This window comes from Chionomys nivalis, chromosome 8 (assembly GCF_950005125.1).
Source record: "Chionomys nivalis chromosome 8, mChiNiv1.1, whole genome shotgun sequence".
Classification (NCBI taxonomy): Eukaryota; Metazoa; Chordata; class Mammalia; order Rodentia; family Cricetidae; genus Chionomys; species Chionomys nivalis.
In genome coordinates this window covers 18,287,433-18,307,173 of record NC_080093.1, presented here as the reverse complement: position 1 = coordinate 18,307,173, position 19,741 = coordinate 18,287,433, and the positions used below count along the sequence as shown (strand labels likewise).

General features: G+C 51.2%; 1 protein-coding gene across 1 annotated transcript in view; it reads right to left on the bottom strand.

Annotated features, from left to right (window-relative positions):
• The window catches only part of Crtac1 (cartilage acidic protein 1), a 140,907-nt gene that overhangs the window by 20,334 nt on the left and 100,832 nt on the right, over window positions 1-19,741 (bottom strand). The window contains exons 4-6 of the mRNA XM_057779491.1: window positions 19,275-19,411; window positions 14,109-14,265; window positions 4,435-4,569 (exon numbers count right to left, since the gene is read on the bottom strand). Of these exons, the coding sequence (XP_057635474.1) occupies window positions 4,435-4,569; window positions 14,109-14,265; window positions 19,275-19,411 (429 nt within the window). The remainder of the gene's footprint in view (window positions 1-4,434; window positions 4,570-14,108; window positions 14,266-19,274; window positions 19,412-19,741) is intronic.

The window sequence follows — 19,741 nt, the reverse complement described above, 5'->3', positions numbered from 1 at the left end:
GCCATCCCCTTGCATGCTACTTGGACTTGGCTCAGGGCATCATGGTCCAGGAGAAGGAGAGTGATGGGCATTCTGGAACACCAAAGCCTTTCCCACCACTGTCCCATGGCCACAGGCAGACACTGAGTTGATCTCGTCCCTCTTTGCTTAACTCTCGCAAGCACTTAACCAGTACTTCGGGTCAGGTTCAAATGTCTGCCCAAGTATGGCAGGCGCTGGCTTACTGGGCCCTTATCTGTCTTTGTTGTGTTGTATTGACTCTTGACTTGCTAAGTTCTGGTTTTTATAGTCTTTCTATCCGCTAAGTGAACCAAGTCCTTCCTATGTTTCAGATCTTTGCTCCAGTGTCTCTTCTGCAGACGCCTCCCTGGTCCCTCTCTTAGGGAGCCTTCCATGGCCTGTGCCCAAAACACAAGCCAGGTTCAGGAAAACAAACACTGCATGGTTTTTTGTTTGTTTGTTTTTTTTGAGCAGGGTTTCTGTGTAGCCCTGGCTAGTCTGGAATTCACTTTGTAGATCAGGCTGGCCTCGAACTCACAGAGATTCACCTGCCTCTGCCTCTGCCTCTCTAGTGCTGGGATTAAAGGTGTGTGCCATCACCACCTGGCTCATGTTTTCTTGAATATGTAAACTCCAGGTTTACACACACACACATACATACATACACACACAAAGACCCACATACATATACACAGAACCTGATGTGAAAGTTGAAAGAGGCTTATGGAGGAGGAGGCCTAAAGGTGCTGAGAGAAGTGGATAGAAAAAGGCAATAGAATATCTATGACATGAAAGCAGAAAGGGACAATTTGGAGGTGAGGGGACAACAAGGATGATGATGGGGAGGGCAGCGTGGGGGTGACTAAGAAGAAAGTATCAATGAAGACATCACATTAAAACCATTGTTTTCTACATTAACTAAAAAGATTAATAAAGAAGACAAAAGTACAGTTCCGACAGAAGCCCCTCCTACCCGCCCTCCTCCTCATCTTTCTAATCTTCCCCTTCCCGGTGCTAGCCTTTGGGGGGTGTCTCCTTGCTTGGGGTCTGGTCTCTCCACCTGCCCCACTCCCCCGAGATCAGCCATGCCCTGGTGGGTCCTGTGTGCCTCAGGTCTACCTCGGTGCCTGTGGTTGCGTGGCAGCGCTCAGTAAGTACTTGCTGAATGAATGAAGAGACATAAATAATTTGACAGCAGGCAACGTGGGGATGCGAGTGACAGCAGAGGAAACAGAGCAACCATGACAGAGAACTGACAGAGGACCCGCGAGCACAGGAAGGGAGGTGCCAGGCCGCTCACTTTCGCCATCCACCGAGGAGCCCATGCTAGGAGAAGGGAGTAGGCACAGCCTGGGCGTAGAGGCAGATCTGCCCGCTCCTGGCCCAGGCGCAGAGCTAAGTAAAGGTGACACCTTCCAAGGACAAGAAGCTGCAGGTTGCCCTGGGCACAGGGTAGTAGAACAATAGAACAGAGGCGGTGGGCAGACTCCAGACTGCTGCAAACAGGGTGATCCTGAGAATGGGGGTCAGGAGAAGGCAGGGGTGGGGGCTCTGAGAGCCTTGGAAGCAAGGTGTTATCACAGGGTGGGGGCAGGGCGGGAAGCCCAGGGGCTGAGCAGTGATGGGAGAGGAGGCAGCCACTCAGATGGAGAGGGCAGGGTTGAAGGGATGGGGACAGTCCCCAAAACCTAGGGCTGATAGTCCATTGCATTCTCTGCAAACTCCCTTGCCTAAGGGTTGGGTTGGTGGCCTTCTGAGCTGGCCCGTTTCTCTCCTATCTGTGAGGCACCTTGACAAGGAGCTGGTTCCTTTTCACAGGACTAAGCAGTGCCAGGCTGCACTTCACAGCAGCATCTGTTTGGGTGATGAATGCCCCCTTGACATGTCTTGTTAAACCCCTGCAATCACTTTGACTTTCAATTACGGGCCTCGCACCTCGCATCTCCTCCTGCCCGATACCTTCTCCCGCTCCAACTTGTTCACTCACCTCTGCTTCCATCTCCTTAACACCTTATCAAACGCTCTCAGTTTTCTGTGCTACCTCCTTCCCTTCATTCCGTGATTTCTCAGTTGTGAGATCGGCTGCTGCCAAGTACAGCTCAAGCAGGGGATGGGTGCAGAGGGCAGAGGACCACACCCTATTATGCCAGGGATGGAGAGACGCTGGGCTTGGGTGTAGGATGACAGGCAACCAGCTGGGGTAGGTGGTGTTTCAGCTGGGATGGGAGGTCAGGAGGCACCCATGGGGAGACTCCTGAGCAGGAAGATGGACAGAGAGACACTCTTGTATCAGAGAGAAGGGATGGGCTTGTGCTTGGGGCTTAGATGCTGCTGTCTGCAGAGCGGGTGGGACATAAGATCTACGGGTTCAGATCCGCAGTCATCTTTCTTGTGCTCCAAGGAAGAGGTGCATCGAAACTGTCATTCTTTCTCAATATGGGAGGAAATGAGGGTTGAGGGAGGGGCTGAAGGGCACCCCACATCCACAACCTTTTCATAAACTATTCATTCTGTCATCACCTGGGTGAGAAGAGAGGACAGTACAAGTCCCTGTCCCTGTAGATCACACAGAACAATCACAAGGGCAATGCGGGAACCTGAGAGACAGGCACCTGCCAGGGGGAGTGGAAGCAGAGGAGGGAGGAAATGTTTCTCAGCAGTGACTGGGCAGGATGTTGAAGGGAACATGGGAGTTCCTCAGAGAACTGGGAGGGCGGTCTGCAAAAGGAATGGTACAAGCAAAGGTCCTGAGGGTGATGGGTGACAACCACAGGCAGGAAGGGGAGCAGGGTTGGAAGCTGTGATGATGGGCCGGTTTGCATTTGATCCTGCTCCTTATTAGAGCTGGTCATGTAGATGTTTGTTTCCTTTCTAACTATGGGGCACTCTCGGCCTTACTCAGGCCAGCGTTCCTAGCCCTCAGCAGTAGTCAGACACTTAGCAAAGCTTTTTGACATGGTGGTTGGTGGTGTACACCTTTAATCCCAGCACTTGAGAGGCAGAGACAAGTGGATTTCTGAGTTCAAGACCGGCTTGGACTACAGACCAAGTCCCAGGACAGCTAGGGCTACACAGAGAAACACTATCTTGAAAAAACCAAACCAAACTGAACCAATAACAAACAAAACAGAACAACCAACCACCCACACCAAACAAAACAAAATGAAAACAAAACAAAACAAAACAACAAAACTAATTTTAACAACGACTGGTCTACTTTGCAGCCCATGCCATGAAAGCAAGCCCATTCCCAGTGCTGCCTGGATGACCACAAATCAGAGGCTGGACAGCCCAGAGATTGAGAGTAGAAAAAATGAATAAAATGATTCCTAGTGATATTCTGTTATGCTCATAGATTGGTGCCTAGACTAGCTGTCATCAGAGAGGCTTCCTCTAGCAGCTGATGAGAGCAGACGCAGAGACCCATAGTCAAACATTAGGTTCAGAGAGATCCCAAATTGGAGCTCTCCACTGGGTCCCTTCCCTTGGAGCTTGGTGAATCCTGTGGAAGAGGAGGCAGGTGGAAAATTGTAGGAGCCCGAGGGGTAAGGACACCAGGAGAACACAGTCCATACAACCCACTAAGCGGGGCTCACAGAGACAGAAGCGGCAATCACTGAGCTGTATGGATATACCCGAGGTCCTCTGCAAGTATGTTATGAATGCTAGCTTGGTGTTTTGTGGGACTCCTAACAGTGGAGGAGGGGTGTCTCTGACTCTTTTCCTGCCACTGGGACCCCTTGTCATCTATTGGGTTGCCTCGCACAGCCCTGGTATGAGGTTTGTGCCTAGTCTAATTGTAACTTGTTATACTGTGTTTGAGTAATATCCCTGGGAGGCCTGCTCTTTTCTGACGGGGAACAGAAGGGTAGTAGATCTGGGGGAGAGGGGAGGTATGTGGGGGAGATGAGAAGAATGGAGGGAGGGGAAACTGCAATCAGGATGAACTTTAAAAAAAAAGGAAATTGTTGTTGGATTAAACTGAATGTTTATGATAAAAGAGGGAGTGGGGCAAAGGTGCCTACAGTCAAGACTGTTGACCCGAGTTCAAGCCCCAAGAATCACATGGTAGAAGAATGGCTTTTGTAACTTGTCATTAGACCTCTAATTGAGTGCCTTAGCACACACACACACACACACACACACACACACACACACACATCCACACGTACACACAGTTACGTAAAATGTTAAAAAAAAAAAAGGAAGATAAATGGAGAGAGGCCAAGTCGTGGAGGGAAAGCTTCAAGAGTTGTGCTAGGAAACAAAAGCAGACTCAGAGGTTCATAGGCCAGTGCCATCTGGGCACAGGCAGGGCCTGCCAGGGGCCTCCCTGCTCCATCAGCAAACACCCCTGTGGCTTGAGGGTGGCAGAGAAACCCACAGTCCCCTAGGCCCAGGGACCTCTGGGGCCCAGGAGAGGTCCGCACTCACCAGCGCCAGCTGCAGCATCCACAAAGGTGCCGTTGCCTTGATTGTGGAAGAGGAAGTTGGGTCCGTTCTCATTGTCACAGAAGATATCTGAGGCGCTGTTGCTGAGAATGGGGCCCACGCTGACACCCCGGCCCGCTAGGAGAGGAGGTACACCCACAGTGAGTGCCAAGCGTCCAGCCCAGCCCTGCCCCGCCGCCTGGAGGACTGGATGGTTGAGGACACAGATAAACTGCTTTAAGGAAACAATCGGAAAAGCTGAGGGATCTCAACTTTGGGATGCTTCCCTGAGCTGGACAGAACTCGGCTCCCAATCTCCCTAACTCTGATGTCACCGAGGCCAGAGAGGAACTGGGTGGGATCACTTTGTGCCAAAAGCTTCATCCCATGTCCCAGGAACGCAGGGTGTGGTCACCACACATAGCAGTCAAATCACAACACATCTAAACCCAGCTCTGCCCCTGCGGGCACTCTCATGTCACGGGACCCTCAGCAGTGCCTCAGTCCCAAATAATCCCGTCCAAACCTATGCGTGTGTTCTTGGGCTAGGAATCTGAGGAAGTCAGCCCTGCCTGCAGGCTCCAACAGGCTGTGGGTCTCAGCTGTAGGCCCAAAGATGCTTATTTGGCTTTGGCTGATACACTGACAGTTTTGCTCACTGGTAGTGAACTGGCCGGACGGATTACGGTGCATCCGTATGGTGAAACATTGCACAGCTACTGAAAGGACTGTGTAGATCCACATGCACTGACTTGGAGGAGTGCCTGCGATTGTTAAAAAAAGTATCTTGGCAGGTAACGGTATTGTGTGATCTTACATTTATTAAAAAAGGTGGGAAATTCTTGGTATTTCAGAATATATGTGTGTCTAAGCTAGTTAGAATTTGGAGAAAAGTGGAGAAGGTCACACACTAACTAGCTGCATCAGAACCGACCAGGGAAAGGAGAGAGATGGCCTTTTCTTTGACTGTTTCCCCATTGTTTGGCTAGAGGCAAATCTCGCTTTTACAGTTTGAGAGGAGACTCTCCAACAGAATATATGTGTGTGTGTGTATACACATACATATACACTATATATATATATATATATATATATATATATATATATATACACAATAGAATATATATATGTTGTTGTTTCTCTTTTGTTTGCTTTTCAAGACAGGGTTTCTCTGTGTAGACCTGGCTGTCCTGGAACTTGCTCTGTAGACCAGGCTGGCCTTGAACTCCCAGAGATCCTCCTGCCTCTACCTCCCAAGTGCTTGGATTAAAGGTGTATGACACCACCACCCGGCTTACATTTTTAAAAAAGACACAGATCAAGCCAGCTCTACATTAGGTTTTGAGGACTATATCAATTTTGAGCTCCCGATATGAAGAAGTCCAACCTTAATGCATCCTGAAACAAAGTAACCCAAACCAGAGGGCTTCAACTAGAGCCTTTGTTTGCTGATTCTCACCTGCTCCCGGGAAAACCCTCTGCACCTGGGAAGCCTTACCAGCCATGACCCCTGGATGCTGGAAAACTATAGCCCTACAAGGAGTGGCTGCAGATTCTTACAAGAGGCTGACTATAGACAACTTGTTTCCCACTGAATGTCAGTTTCTTCTTCTGTTAAATGGGGATTTTCTGAGTTGCCCTTTTCAGTCTTTATAAAAATCAAACAAGTGAGAAATAATGATGGATCAAAAGTGTCCAACAGGAGGAAGGGGAAATGAATCCCTACATTCTCTTGGGGGAAATATAAATTAGTACAACTCCAAAGCAGTACGGCTTACCCTCAGAAAAATAAAAAAGAAATACGGCTACCATATGACCCAGCAATTTTGTGGCTGGGCATACACCCTCCACGGGAAATAAAGTCAGTAGGGTCCGGTATTTCTGCACTCCTGTGTCCACTCCAGGACTATTCACGGGTGTCAATGTGAAGCCACCCTAAGCGTCTGTCAGAAGACTGAATAAAGAAGGCATGGTATGACCTCACAAGAAGTGTTACCAGCCTCATGAAAGAAGAAAATCCTCTCATTTGTGGCCATATAGATGAGCCTGGAGGACAACATGCCAAAAGGAGCTGAGACACAGAAGCAGCGTTTCCCTAAGCTGTGGAGTCTAGAGAGCTACAGAAGCAGGGGCATAGAGTGAAGTTGCAGAGGTCTGGGTGAAGGGGGAAGATGGCGAAGGGCCAACAATGGCAAAAGGGAAGGGTTGAACAGGGGGCTAAGTTGAGAGAGAGGCTATTGTACGACATGATGTGCACCGTTAGTACCACATGCTGCTCTTGCTGGTCAAGATGGAGGGTTTTAAGTGACCTCGCCACAAGTAGAAAGTAATGTTTCTTAGTCCAGACCAGCTATTGCTCAGGGCATTTATATTTCAGAACATCATGGTGTGAATGATAAATAAGAAGTTTCTGGAAGTTTATTTTAAAGACATGAGGCAAGAGAGGAGGCTTTGTGACGCTTACAGTCTTGCTGTGCAACCAGGCCTGTGGACCTGCAGTTGGGCTTCTCAGAAGTGCAAAATCTCAGGCCCCGCGGAGTCCTGCATGCTGACAAGACCACTGTGTGGTTTGTTCGACTAAAGGACAAGACATATTGCTGCAAGGAACTGGCTATCATGACAAGAGAAAATCTGGAGCTGGAATTTTTAAGTAAATGCCAACTTTGGCAGAGCCATGTGACAATGACCAGGCCCTTGGCCACCCACCTCTGGATGGATCCAGGGATTTGTGAAGTGACTGAGCTCATCTGAGGAGTCTCTGGCTTCTGTGGCCCTTCATCCTGGGAGATACTCCTTGACAAAGTATGGGGCTTTGTTCCAGAACAGAGCTGGGCAGGGCTCCATAGTGTCTTTATCTCTTTCATTACTCTGCTAACACCTGTTGGGCTTTTGTGTCCTGGAATTTTTCTTCCCAGGTAATCAGATTACATTTCAAAGGAAGAGTCCAGTCTTGTGAAAATGAGCAACGAAATCCCCATCACCCCTGGTGTTCCTCCTTCCAGGAGGTATCACACAGCATGAAGACCATGGAGGAGGGTGGTGACTTCCTGGTCACTTTCCATAGCCAGAAGGGTGGATGCTGAGACATGACCTAGTCACCGCCTCTGCCGGCTAAAAAGAGGAGCTGGAAGTGGCTGTCCCTGCCCTGGTCACTGCCAGACTCCAGGGAAGATCTTCCAGGAAATTCCAGGTGGGACTCAGGACTTGCCACCATGCAGCTCAGTCCTTCTCTCTCTGTGGCGTCCTCCAGTTTCCTCTCTGCCTCTGGCTCCCAAGCTGTGACACATTCCCTTCATTTTCTACAAAGCAGGTTATTTCCCTTTTGGACAAATTTCTAAATCTTTCTAATTAACTAATTGGGTTGGGTTGAAGCCTTGCACCATTTGTAACCTGTAATTACTAGAAAATTGCCATGGTAACCACACTACTAATTAGCAGCAATTTATTGCCATAGCAACCGGACCATAACAGAGATGTTACCCACAACTCCTTCTTGGCAAGTTGGTCACACAGTTGGGGAGTAGATGAGTTCACAGTTTAGGGAGCCAGCCTTTTGGGGCTCATTTCTAGAAGCCTTAGGATAGGGTCCAAACTGGGGTCTAGGGCAGGGCAGCCAGGCGCTGCACCCCTCACTGATGCCACAAGGGAAACTCTCAAAACCAACGGAAACTTCCCCTTCAGACTGCCCTTCCATGCCCTCTCTGTGGTCCATGCCTCCTCTCTGGGGGTCAGTGGCAAAGGCATGAGCCAGTCTCCCAGGAACCATTTCTCCTTTTCTCCCTGCTTTGTGACACCCACCCTCCCTTCCTCTCCCAAGGTTTAGCATAAACCATACCGTGCAGGGCTACCCAGACAGCAACTAGGGACATCTTCGTCATCTTTGTTTAGTCTTGGAGAGCAACATCATGATGGAGTCAACTCTACCCTTGTCAATGACTTCTTCGCTGTGTGAAGCCAGCACCCCCTCTCCCAGACACAGGGTCCCCCAGATGAGCCTGCAGTAGTGAAATGCCAGCCCTCAGCACCGGTGTTCTGCCAAGTCTAAGGTTGAGCTATGTGACCTTGGGCATACCGCTTAACCTTTCCCGGCTTCTGTCTTCTCATCTATGAAATAAACCTGTAATAATAACAGCTCCTTCTCTGGGGTGTCATAAATATTAAGTGGGAAGAATTTTGGAAGGTATCTTGGAAAATGTCAGGTGCCACATAGTCATTAGCTGGGACTATTTACCACCTGCTGAGTGACTAATATCACTTTATTTTTGCCCAGCACTTCAAGCTTCAAAGGCCCCTTTGTTATGCTGTGGGGCTTTGAAGGATTCTGTCTCCCCTTCCTTCCCAAGGACGTGTGCCACTCCAAAGAGTCTGTCAGAGAGGCTGGGAGTTCCAGGGTTAATGGCCCTCTGAGGTCTCCACTTCCCCTTGCCACATTTCAGGCTTCCCTGTTTGCTCATTGGACCCAATCCGTATGGGGAAGCCTTGGCTAGTCTCCTCCTGCTCCTCCAGACCTCCGACCCAGTGCAGGCTCCCGTGTGATTCTGCACAGGGGTCCATCTCCCAGCTCTCAGGGGTTGGATGGAGAGGGAAGGGCAGAGGCTGTGGATGGATAGTACACTCCGAACTGCTCCAACTATGGACTGCTGACCCAGGGATGGAGCAGCAGACTGGGATCCAGTTTCTGAGGAATGGCCTTTGAGTTATTTCCTCGGCCATTCTCTTTCTCTGGAACTTTGGAAGGAGAACTCTAGGTACCAGTCACTGGCATTGCAAAATGCAGGGATGGGGGCAATGAGAAGACTCTTAAGTATCTACTTTTCAACAAATGCATCCTCCAAACTTGTCCAAAGGATAAACATATCGGAAGCAGTTTCCTGTCCCATATCCCACTGCAGTGGAGGCTCAGGGCTCCTCACTTGAAGGGTATGGACCTGTGATAATCTCCTACTGGAATCTTATAGTGTTCTCATAGACACCAAGGCCCATAGGATGCCAAGAACATCCAAGATATCGTAAGAGTTGGTCTAAGATGCTGGAAAACGTGTGAGGCAGAGGGATGAAAGGTGTGAGCTGGAGAAGAAGGCAGCAGGTAGGATGGTAATGGGGTCCCCCTTTGTAAGTGGAGGCACTGATGCTGTGTTGGTGTGGGGAGAGCCTGCTGATGCTACAAGGCTGGACTGTGAGGCTTTGGGAGCTGGTACTGTCAGACAAGGACACTCACTCAGCTCACGTTTCTCCAGCCCATGGTTCCTTGAAAGTTTCCAAACGGGCCACCAGAAACTGTAGGAAGAAGGACCTTTCTTCCTGTGTCCACCCAGTATCGAGGGGCCAAGCAGAAGCTGCGTGAAGCCAGGGTGGGTAAAGGACTGGAAGGACGAGCCGGTGGCTCTGACCTGTGTGCTGGGTAGGGGCACACACATCTCGTGTAAGTTTCATGACACCTGGAGGTGTGTCCCTCACCACCACTTTCTCAACTGAGAAATAATGAATTGCATATGTTTATCACATACAACATGTTTTGAAGAATGTATATGCTATGCAGTGACTAAAATGAGCTAATTAACATATGCATCATCTCGCATATTTAGTTTTTAATTCTGTGAACCTTTATAATCTATCGTCTTGGTGCCATGCAGGAATACAATGTATTGTTATTAACCCTGGTCACCATAGTGTGCAGTAGAACTCTCGGACGCCCTTGTCCAATGGAATAAAAATGTTGTTTATTTTAGCTAATACCTCTTCAATGTCCCCAATTCCCTCCATTTTCCAGGTGAGAAAACTGAGGCTTACATAGGAGCAACCACAGTTGACCAGTGTTAGGGTCCCAACTCAAATGCTTATGCTATCTCCTCAGCTTGATTCTGATACTTCTCAGGCCCCCTTTCAACAGAGAGGGGATTGGTACTGGCACCTCGGGGGGTGTAGCCGGGTGCAGCTGTCTCTTGAGACAGCTGAGAAAAATGTGTGTAAAAATTAAAGTTTTAGTCTATCACACATTTGTTCACTTCAAAACAAGGACAGACCTCTCTAACCTCCATCAAACGCACCTGACACCCTAGGAATGGTCTTCCTGTACCCTGAACTTTGGGAACTCCTCTGGGGACCCCTCTGGAGCTCCTGGACCTGGCCGTCACTCTAGCCTTGCCTGATCCTAGCTGCTAGATCTGGCTGAGCTACTGCTGGAAGGGCTGCCACCCACCTGGGACCCAGGGAGGCTCCTCAGCCCCCACCCGGAGGCACCAGTCATGCTACTGATGGGAATCTGCCAGAAGGGCTCAGCTGGGCTTTGGGCCTCTCCGTCTTCTCCAATAATGACTTCCTATAAATCAGATCTGCCCTCCGCTTTGTTCCACACTGCTCCCAGCCAACGGCAGAACTCTCCACCCAACATCATAAATCCCCCTTCATTTTCTTTCCAAATTTCCTTTAAGGCTTCTTTAATCACCACCTTGCAGCCTAGGCAGATGCTCCCTCAAATGGTGAGGCCTGAACGCAGAGGTCCTGGAGAAAGGGTAGGGCCTGGGCGAGCCTGTGTGCAGAGGAAAGGGGGACAGAAAGCTGGACTAGATCCGGGGAGGGAGTGAAGATGCCTATGTAGCGTCCAGACTTGAGGACACAGCTGTCAGGCCTCCATGTCAGGTGGGCTGGCTCTCTCAGCTCCATTCCTGAGTTTAGCTTGAGACGCTCAGGAGATGTCCAACAGAGGACCCTGTTGCCACTGTCAGAGCCACAGGGCAGGTGTGGGTCTGTGTGACATGTCTGCAGGCATTCCCCACGTTTTTTCATTCTCCAAAACACAGTGAAGGTGGAATCTGTGTTGGGAGAGGTCGTGGTTTCCTGTGGCTCCCTAGGCAGGCAGGATGGCACAGGTGGGAGGTGCAAATGGCAGCCTGCTCCCTTTAGCCTCTCTGCTAGCTGGCTGGGTCAAGGGGCCTGGAGACGTGACTTCTCCCTCTCTCCCATGCCAAGCCCTCTGCAGGATGGAAGCCACTTCTCAGAGTTCCCACACACCTCAGCTCCCGGCACTTTCTGGACCCCAGAGGTCTCTGGTGGTTGGGAGGCTGGGGCTTGGAGTGTTCAGAGAGTCACAAAGGGACAGCAGGCTCTCTATTGCTGTTACTCTGTCCTGGCAGCCCCTGGTTCAGATGCCCTCCAGGGGCCCTCGGTCCCCTGAGAGCAGGCATTTCAGCCGCTAGATGGCACTGTGACCCAGCAGAGTGGCAGTGGATGCCAGAATTGATGGTGTCTGGAAAGAGAGCTCCCCTCCCCCTCCTGCACAGCATAACAACCTGTGTATGGTTTGTGTGCCATTGGCCCCCGCCACTACAGCCTGCTGTCCTGAGCACCCCAGGCCAGACAGCTGCTTCAGCCTGACAACCTGGGTACACAGTTCAGGGCCTATCTGCCAATGCGTGCCCAGTGGGTGAGGGGCCTTCCCTTTACCAGCTTGGAGCAGGATGCTGAAGCTGGAGGTCATTAAAAAGGCCAGCTGCTTGTGGCTGGTTTGAGCATCAGGAGCTAGGGCTTCAAGTGTTGCTTTTCTATAAATCTCCTAAGTGACCTTGGGTGAGTCCTTTCTGCTCTTTGGACCTAGTTTGATCCCTTGGCAAATGGGAGGACCTCCCAGGTCACATGGTTGCTCTAGAAAATGGGGGTTGTGTGGCTTGGCTGCAGAGGCCCCGGATCCCTGAAGCACATCTGGCCCCCGCTTGTTTCTCTCCAGCCTGCTTAGGCCTTGCTGATTCCTCCTGGCTTCTCAGACCCCTTCCACTGTTCTGGCGAGGAGCACTGGCCACCTGCCCAGAGTCTCAGCCATTGGGCTGGGCTCAGCATAGTAGCCCTTACATTTGGGGTTCATTCTTAAGGCTCCAGGGAGCACTCAGGGGTTATTTTCCAGCCAGATGTCCATGTGTCATTAACCGAGTGACAAGTGGGGGTTGAAGGATAGTGTTGGGGGGCTGAGGAAGGCGGGCAGACAGAACTGTAACTTGGTGGGCCAAATTGGTTCTTGCCAGCCAAATGGCTTTCTGGAAGTCTGTAGAACTGCTCTTATGTGTCCTCTGGGCATGCCAGCTGCCCTGGCCTCTTCCATGTCTCCACAGAAGCTGCTGCCCGTGCCTTGGGTTGCCCTATCTTTCCAGCATGGCCGGCACAGTTGGCTGGGGCTCTCATTGCATCTCTGTTCCTCAGCTGTCTTTGCTTGGCCCCCCTTTCTCCCTCCTGGGTTCTGTGCCAGCCCAGCCAGCGTGAACAATGCCCCCTTCATGCTCCAGCCTCCTGAATTCTTCCATTCTGTGTGGAATGCACTCTCCCGGTCCTTGTCTCCCTTCCGTCTCATCATTTTCAAGTGTTTCATCCCCCAGCCCACACCCCTCCCTCTCCTGCAAGATCAAGGCACTTAATTGCCAAGCCAGCCCAGTACACAGAACTGGGAGCGTCCTCAGAAAAATTGACTGTACCAATCTAGGCTGAAGCGCCTCATGTTTATTCTCCTTCCCAGGGAAACATGGTTTATTACTGACACTCAGCCTTTCTGAGGCGCGTTCATGCCCAGGGCTCTCAGGCACTTTGATGGGGCTTGAGCCATGCAGGCTACTTTATTGTCTAGTCATCTGCACCCACGAACTTTGTCAGATAGATCAGTATTAATCTCCGTCTTTCACGGAGGTGGCAAGTTGGCTGGGTAAGGGCACCATCAACTCCTAGCAGGTCAGGATAACCTTTCCTGGGTGGAGCTTTGAGAGCTGCTACCAGCCAAGTGCCTGGAGGAAGGGTGATGCCCACACGATGCCCCATACCCACTTTCCATCTCCACGCTTCCAGCTCAGCCTGGCTGCAGCTTGGGTGGTGTCTGGAGGATAACTTGGAGCAGATGTACAGGGAAGGCTAGCTAACGGGAGAATTTCTACACCCAACTGCAGGGCGGGTGTGAAGGAGGGTGAGTTGTTATGCACAGCCCTGGCTTCCTGATTTTTTGGCACCGAAAACAGGAACTGGATGGCTCTGCCATCAACAGCCTATTGGCAGATTATCAGAGTTTAGTCAGCAGCCCTGCTGGAATTAGAAAAACAGCCTTCCCTAGAAAGAGCTCCTGTCAGAAGCTCTGACAATAACCCCCACCCAGAGACGGGAAGGGGGAGCGCACCTTCCATAAAAAGTGCTGGAGAGGGTTTGGAACAAGAACACAATTCTTTGAACTCAGTTATCCGAGACGGGACCCAGCCGAAGCTTAGGGACTTAGCGCTCAATTCCTGGCCGCTTATGTGTAAGTAAATAATTTCATCTGCTGTTGGGCAATAAAGAAAGCTTTAAATCTCGGTTCTTGTGATCTGTCAGTTTTCTCCAACGCAATCTGCTCACTCATCGCTGGGGTTAGAGCAGGGGAGGGGGCAAGAGGTTGCGGGGACAGAATGGCATTGTGTTCTTTCCTTTTCAGGTGTTGGCAAGCCCCTCTGCCTGTTGTACAGTGCCCCCCAGCCCCTCAAGCTCACACTTGTCAGGCATCTCACCTCCCCTTGGAAGAGAAGAGCAGCATTTGAGGTGGGAGGGAATGATGGCTTCACCCCTGCTCAGTGATTATAAACCTTCTCTGTCCTGGTTAATTAGACACAGCTCTGCAGGGCCTTGGACCCCAGTCCCAGCCCCTCCACTCCAAAACATCCATAAAGACTGCATACCTGTGTACTTGCTGACCCCTGCCTCAGCCGCCACGTCCCTGAGTGCCAGGATTCCCCGGGACAGGTCACTGGCCTCAGGGTCCATTTCAATGAGTGCATCGGGCCCCACATCACCATAGGCATAGTTAGCGATATAGATAGAGTATCGTCCGGAGCCCTGAGGAGGAATGGGAGGGAGGAGGGTGAGAAGCCCCATCTTAGTCCTGGCTTCCCCGCCAGTTGTCCCTGCCCTAGGGACCATAGCTTTGTCAGTGGGTTGAAGTCTGTGTGGACTACAACCCCAAGAGGCGCTCATGACAAAGGCTGTATGGTGAATTGGTGCCCACTTCCCGAGCCAGACAACAAAGCAGCCTTGCTTGTTCTATCCTGTTCCAGAAGAACACATCTCTCCCTCTCCCCCACAACCACCTTTTTATAGACAATTTTCTAATGTGCCTCCCTCCAGCTGAGCTCGCTCCAGCTGCCAGCCAGGGTAGCTGCTCAATAAATATTTGCTGATTGATTGATCTACCAGTTCCCATTATTCTCCGTCTCTCGTTCCCATTCAGGCCCACTCCAGCCGAGATGACAAGCAAATTCCCGAGCCTGCTCCTGTTCCTCCTTGCAGGAAAGGTGCAGATCCATGAGGTCTTCCATCCTCCTTCCTTTCCTGTCTCCCCGTATTTCTAGGAAGAGATAGTTCACTGGTTCGGCCTTTATAATCCTACCCCCTTTCTTTGTCTTTGTATCTCAGAGAAGCCCCGGGCACTGGCGTCTCCTTCAGCAGCCATTCTCTTCAGTAGTCCAAACCCTGCTGATAAAAGATTCCTTTCTGCCCATTATTAGAATGGCGTTATTTCTCCGGTGGATGTCTCCTTCTTCCCAGGAGATACACAGTTTCCAAATCTGTCCCCAGTCTCCACATTATCTTTTTCTTTTCATCACCTCCCTCCAGAAGTTATTCCTGAAGCTCTCATTGTTTACGAAGTGTTCTTTGATAAATTCTGAGCTCCCTGTCCCAGTCCTTAGGTGGCTTAGAGTCTAGTGTGGGCGGCCAGCCAGAGAGAAAAGAGAAGCAGCGGAGCCTCAGGTGACAAGCGGATGCTGTCATCCTATTGACCTCTGCTTGTTTATTCTCCTATCCCGAGGCATCGTGACCAGGACCATCCTGATCACTCACTCCACACCTACTTTTGGACCATTTTCTTTGGTGGTGGGGAAGCTGACCCAGAGACACTCAAGCATGGAAGGAGCTTAGAGTCTCCAGGGGACACAGAGGTGTCAAAAGCCCACAGGCACATGGCAGATGCAGGCATAGGGTTTCCTTGCCGCTCAGAAGAGAGGCTTGCAGTCTGGAGGTGGGAGCATCACTATGGGAACTTTAGAAAAGATTTTCTTAGAGGGGTCCCAGCCAGTGAGGCAAAGGGAAAGACCTTTGTGGGCAGAGACGGGAAAATGGTGCATGCACAGAAAGCATGGCTGCTGGTTCTGGTGTTGCCAGAGGTAAAACACAAAACAGGAAGTAGCAGGAGATGAAGTTGGAGACTTCACTTTTGGCACCCCTTCTCTTTGGGTTATCTGAGTCTCAACCTGTTATCTGTCAATCAGTGTTTTATAGGTCAGCACCCCAATGCCGTTTGGGAGCCAGTTTCAGAACTGTGGAATCTCAGGGCCCACCCCAGACCTGTTTAACAAGAACCTGTAGTTCAGTAAGACCCCCCACAGGACACTAAGGCAAAAGCGAAGTGTGGGCTGCTTTACAACCCACTGGCGTCTTGGTAGCGGAACCTTTGAAAGGTTCTCACTCTCATCCATCCCAGGAGCTCCATATGCGTTTGTGCAGGGTCTGGACGAAGCGAGAAAGAAAAGGGCCAAACGGAAAAGTGCACCATGGTGAACCATTCCTGACCCCACCAGCTGCTAGCACGCTCATCGACAAATGGGCAATTAAGGCCACATGGGCTCGAATGCACTCTGCCACAAATTAGAAGATTTATAAAATTCAGTTATACCTAGATCCTTACTTCAATGTACCTGGGCAATAAGACAGATAAACATAGACAGGCGTGTTATAGGTGTAGACGATTGTGGAAATTCACAGGCAAGCCTGACCACAGTAATTCTAAGAGGGGAGATGACACCAGGGCATGGGAGGTGTTTCTGGATGCTGGGTCTAGTGCAGGGCACAGGAGAGGAGGTGTTTCTGGTTGTTGGGTCTACACTAGAACACAGGAAGTATTTATGGATGCTGGATCCAGCACTAACATCAGAATCACCTGGAAAGCTTGTTGCCACAGACTCCGGGCCCCATTCCCGGAGATTTTGACTCAAGACGTATGGAAAGGACCTGGAGGATGTGTATGTCTAACAGATTTCCAGGTGATGCAGAGGCTGTTGCTCAGTGGTCCAGTGGTTGCCCAGCATGAATAAGGCCCTCGGTTCAAAGCCCAGAACTACCAGGAAAAGGGCAAGAGAAACAGATTCCCAGGCTATGTTGCTGCTGTTGCCTAGTGACTCCCGATTCTAAAACACACCAGTCAGAGGCTATTAGCCAAGTCTGGTCTAGCCTCAGGCCCTGGATGACTCTTCAGTCTTGGGCACATCCATCAAGGGCTGTAGGCTGCCTCTTGCGTGTGATAAATGGGGAGCAGACTCCCCCTGCTTCCTGGCAGCGTGGTTGGGAGGATGAAATGAGACGTCTCTGAGAAGATAAAAATGCTATGTAAACATGAGGCATAACTGTTATTGACCAGGGGACGCTTCTTGTAAGAGGTCAGCATCGAGCTCCATCCAGGAAGGTGAGTGTGTGCGGTGAGGCAGCTGGGGCTAAAGGGCAGGATGGTGCTCTAGGTTTGGAACTAGCAAGGGTAGGGGGTGTGTGGCTGTGCTGCTGTCACACTCACCTCAGCACACATCGCAACCTCCCGCAGGTCCCCCTGAACTGAACTGTGTCTCTTCTGACTGAGGTGGTCTGGAGAATAGAACAGGCAGGGTCTGTTTATGCCAGTGCACGCAGAGTCCAGAGGAGGAAGTCGTGTGTCCTGTTCTGTCACTGCCCACCATATTCTCCTGAGACAGAAGCTAGGTTGGTGGCCGGTAAGTCCCGTAGATCCTCCTGTCTCTAACCCCACAGAGCCAGGATTACAAGTGCTTGCAGAACCATGCCTGGGTTTTCACATGGCTTCTGGGGATTTGAACTCAGGTCCTAAAGCTTGGGCAGCAAGCACTCTTACCTGCCAAGTCATCTCTGAACCTTCCTTCCTAACAGTGGGTATGCCAACAACAGTCTGGGGACCACACTTTCAGAACCACTGACCCGCCAGGGCAAACACCCCTAGGTGCTGGCTGCGGGGCCAAGCAGAGCCCGTGGTTACTGTCTATTATCACAGTACCCAGAGCCAGGGTAGCAGAGGGATGAAGAGGTGTGTGCTGTTCCCAGGCAGGCAGAGTTCAATTCCCAGTTGTTCTTGCCATTTATTGTGTGACCAAGGTCAAGTTATTTAATTGCTCCAAGCCTTCATTTCCATATCTGTAGAAGGTGATAATGGTAGCTTGTACCTCGTGGGCTTATTGTAAAGATTCTGGACGAGGAGGAGTGGTGCATGGGACTTAAAGCGTGGTTAGTTGCCCGAGTATGAGCTGCTTTTGTCTTTTGACCTTTGCCATTGCTCTTGTGTTTTCTCTGCCACGCTGCATTCCTGTCTTCTGGTTTCCACCCTGGCCTGGACCTCTCTCAGCTCGCTCCTCACAAGGTGGTGGCTGGACTCAGAAAGCACCTTTCCCCCGGTGGTGACCCACCGAAAGACTTTTTGTCCAGTTCTCCAAGGCCTGGGAGGATGGAGTGAGGCCGGGTGGGGAGCAGGCAGCTTCTGAACATCACCCATTGTGCTGAGGTGCTGGCCCCTTTCCCTTGGCCTCCCACACAGCGCTTTAGTCCTGTGGTTAAAGCCATTGTGTGGACGACCTTGCTGGGACATAGACAGCAGCTCTGTGATTGACCTCCAGCTCCTCCCTCCAGTTCTGGGGGAACTTCCTACTTAGGCCAGTGTGGGAGGCTTAGTCCTGACCCGGGGAGGTGGGAAGCAGGAGGCGGGTAGACAAGATCCCCAGCTATGACCAGACCTGACACTCACCATCCTGCACGTTCTCAGAGCTGTTCAGGCCCGCCTCATTGTCCCCGCCCACCAGGCAGGAGTCCAGGTGGCACTGATTCAGGTCAGGGCTAAATGTGGCTTCACAGCCCAGCTTGTTAAGAAATAAATATTTATACCTGGCACCTGCCTTCTCCCAAGGCCTGGAGGCCCCTGCTGCGAACATTCACACTGAATCCCCAAAGCCTCTGTGCCATCTCAATCTGAAGTTGGAACCCACCCCTTCAGCCCCAGAACTGGGGCCAAAGATGCTCTGCGGAACAGGGCAGCAGCTGGGACGCTGGTGATTGTTGTTATAGAGCCAAGCAGGTAGGTGGCAGGGGAGCAGGTGACAGGAGGAACAAATCTCTTCCTCAGAAGTCTCTGTCTCACAGGGTCTTAGATCACAGCCGGCCACTCTTCTCCCGACTTCTATTCAGCCAAGCCTCCCCACGTTTGGGGCTGGACACCTCTGGGTAGGATTACGAGGAAGGGGTTGGTGGAGCCGCTGGTTGGACTATGGTTCTAAACGTTCAGGTAACCCTGCCTTGAGCACTTCTGCACTCGCCCGTTGCACCTTCAACATCCCATAAATATGCCCAGGAGGTCACGTGACTCGGGGCCTGCCTCGCGGAGGCAATGCATGTTGGTTGAATGAGTGAGTGAGCACCCTGTTTCATGTCCTAGACATGTCGCCCATCTATTCTGGGTCCCCAGCTAAGCCGTTGCTCCAAACTGGGCCTCAGCCTTCCCCGGAGAATCTGATATTCAGACGATGCTGCCCTGTGTTGCTTGCACACAGGTCACTGGGAGGGTTGCACAAGAGAAGGATGTGAAAGATATATTTTCACTCACCCCGCAAGCCTGGGCTCCTAGTAATTTGCTTCCACTGTGTGGGACATTGGCAGCTACTAAGGTGGTACAGCCCTGGGCTCTGTCCTCAAGGTGGCTGTCACTATTCGGGGGGGGGGGCGTCTACCTGATGAGTCCTCTCCTGGCTCTCACATCCAGGGTTCCTCTGCTTCCTCCCAAGGCCCTCATGTGCCCCTGCACTCACCGTCCTGTCCACACAGGCCACCGAGCGTCCGGCAAAGAGGCTGGCCACTCCACGGGCCACATTGACGTCGTCACTTAGGACGTCCTCCCACCGGTTATTACGGAACTTGAACAACTTGTCTGTGTATGTGGCCACACCTGGAGAGAGGAAGAGAGAGTGGTGGGTGGACAGTGGGCAGGGGACCAGGAGTCTCTTCCGTCTCCTGGCATTACCATAAGGTGGCTGGGGCCAGAGGTTAGGTGGTTCCATGCACGGAGGCCCTTTGCAGGTAAGGTTCCTTTCTGCTTCCAGTTGTGAACTTGACTCTGGCTGGCCCCAGGAGAGAGCCTCAGGCTAGGGGAAGACAGTGTGGAGCAGTGACTATAAGCCTGAGGTTTAGAATCAGTGAGCAAAAGTTCCAATCTCAGACCTAGATTCTAGACTTTGGGCAGGTTCTCAGCATCTCTAAACCTCACTTTTCTTATCTG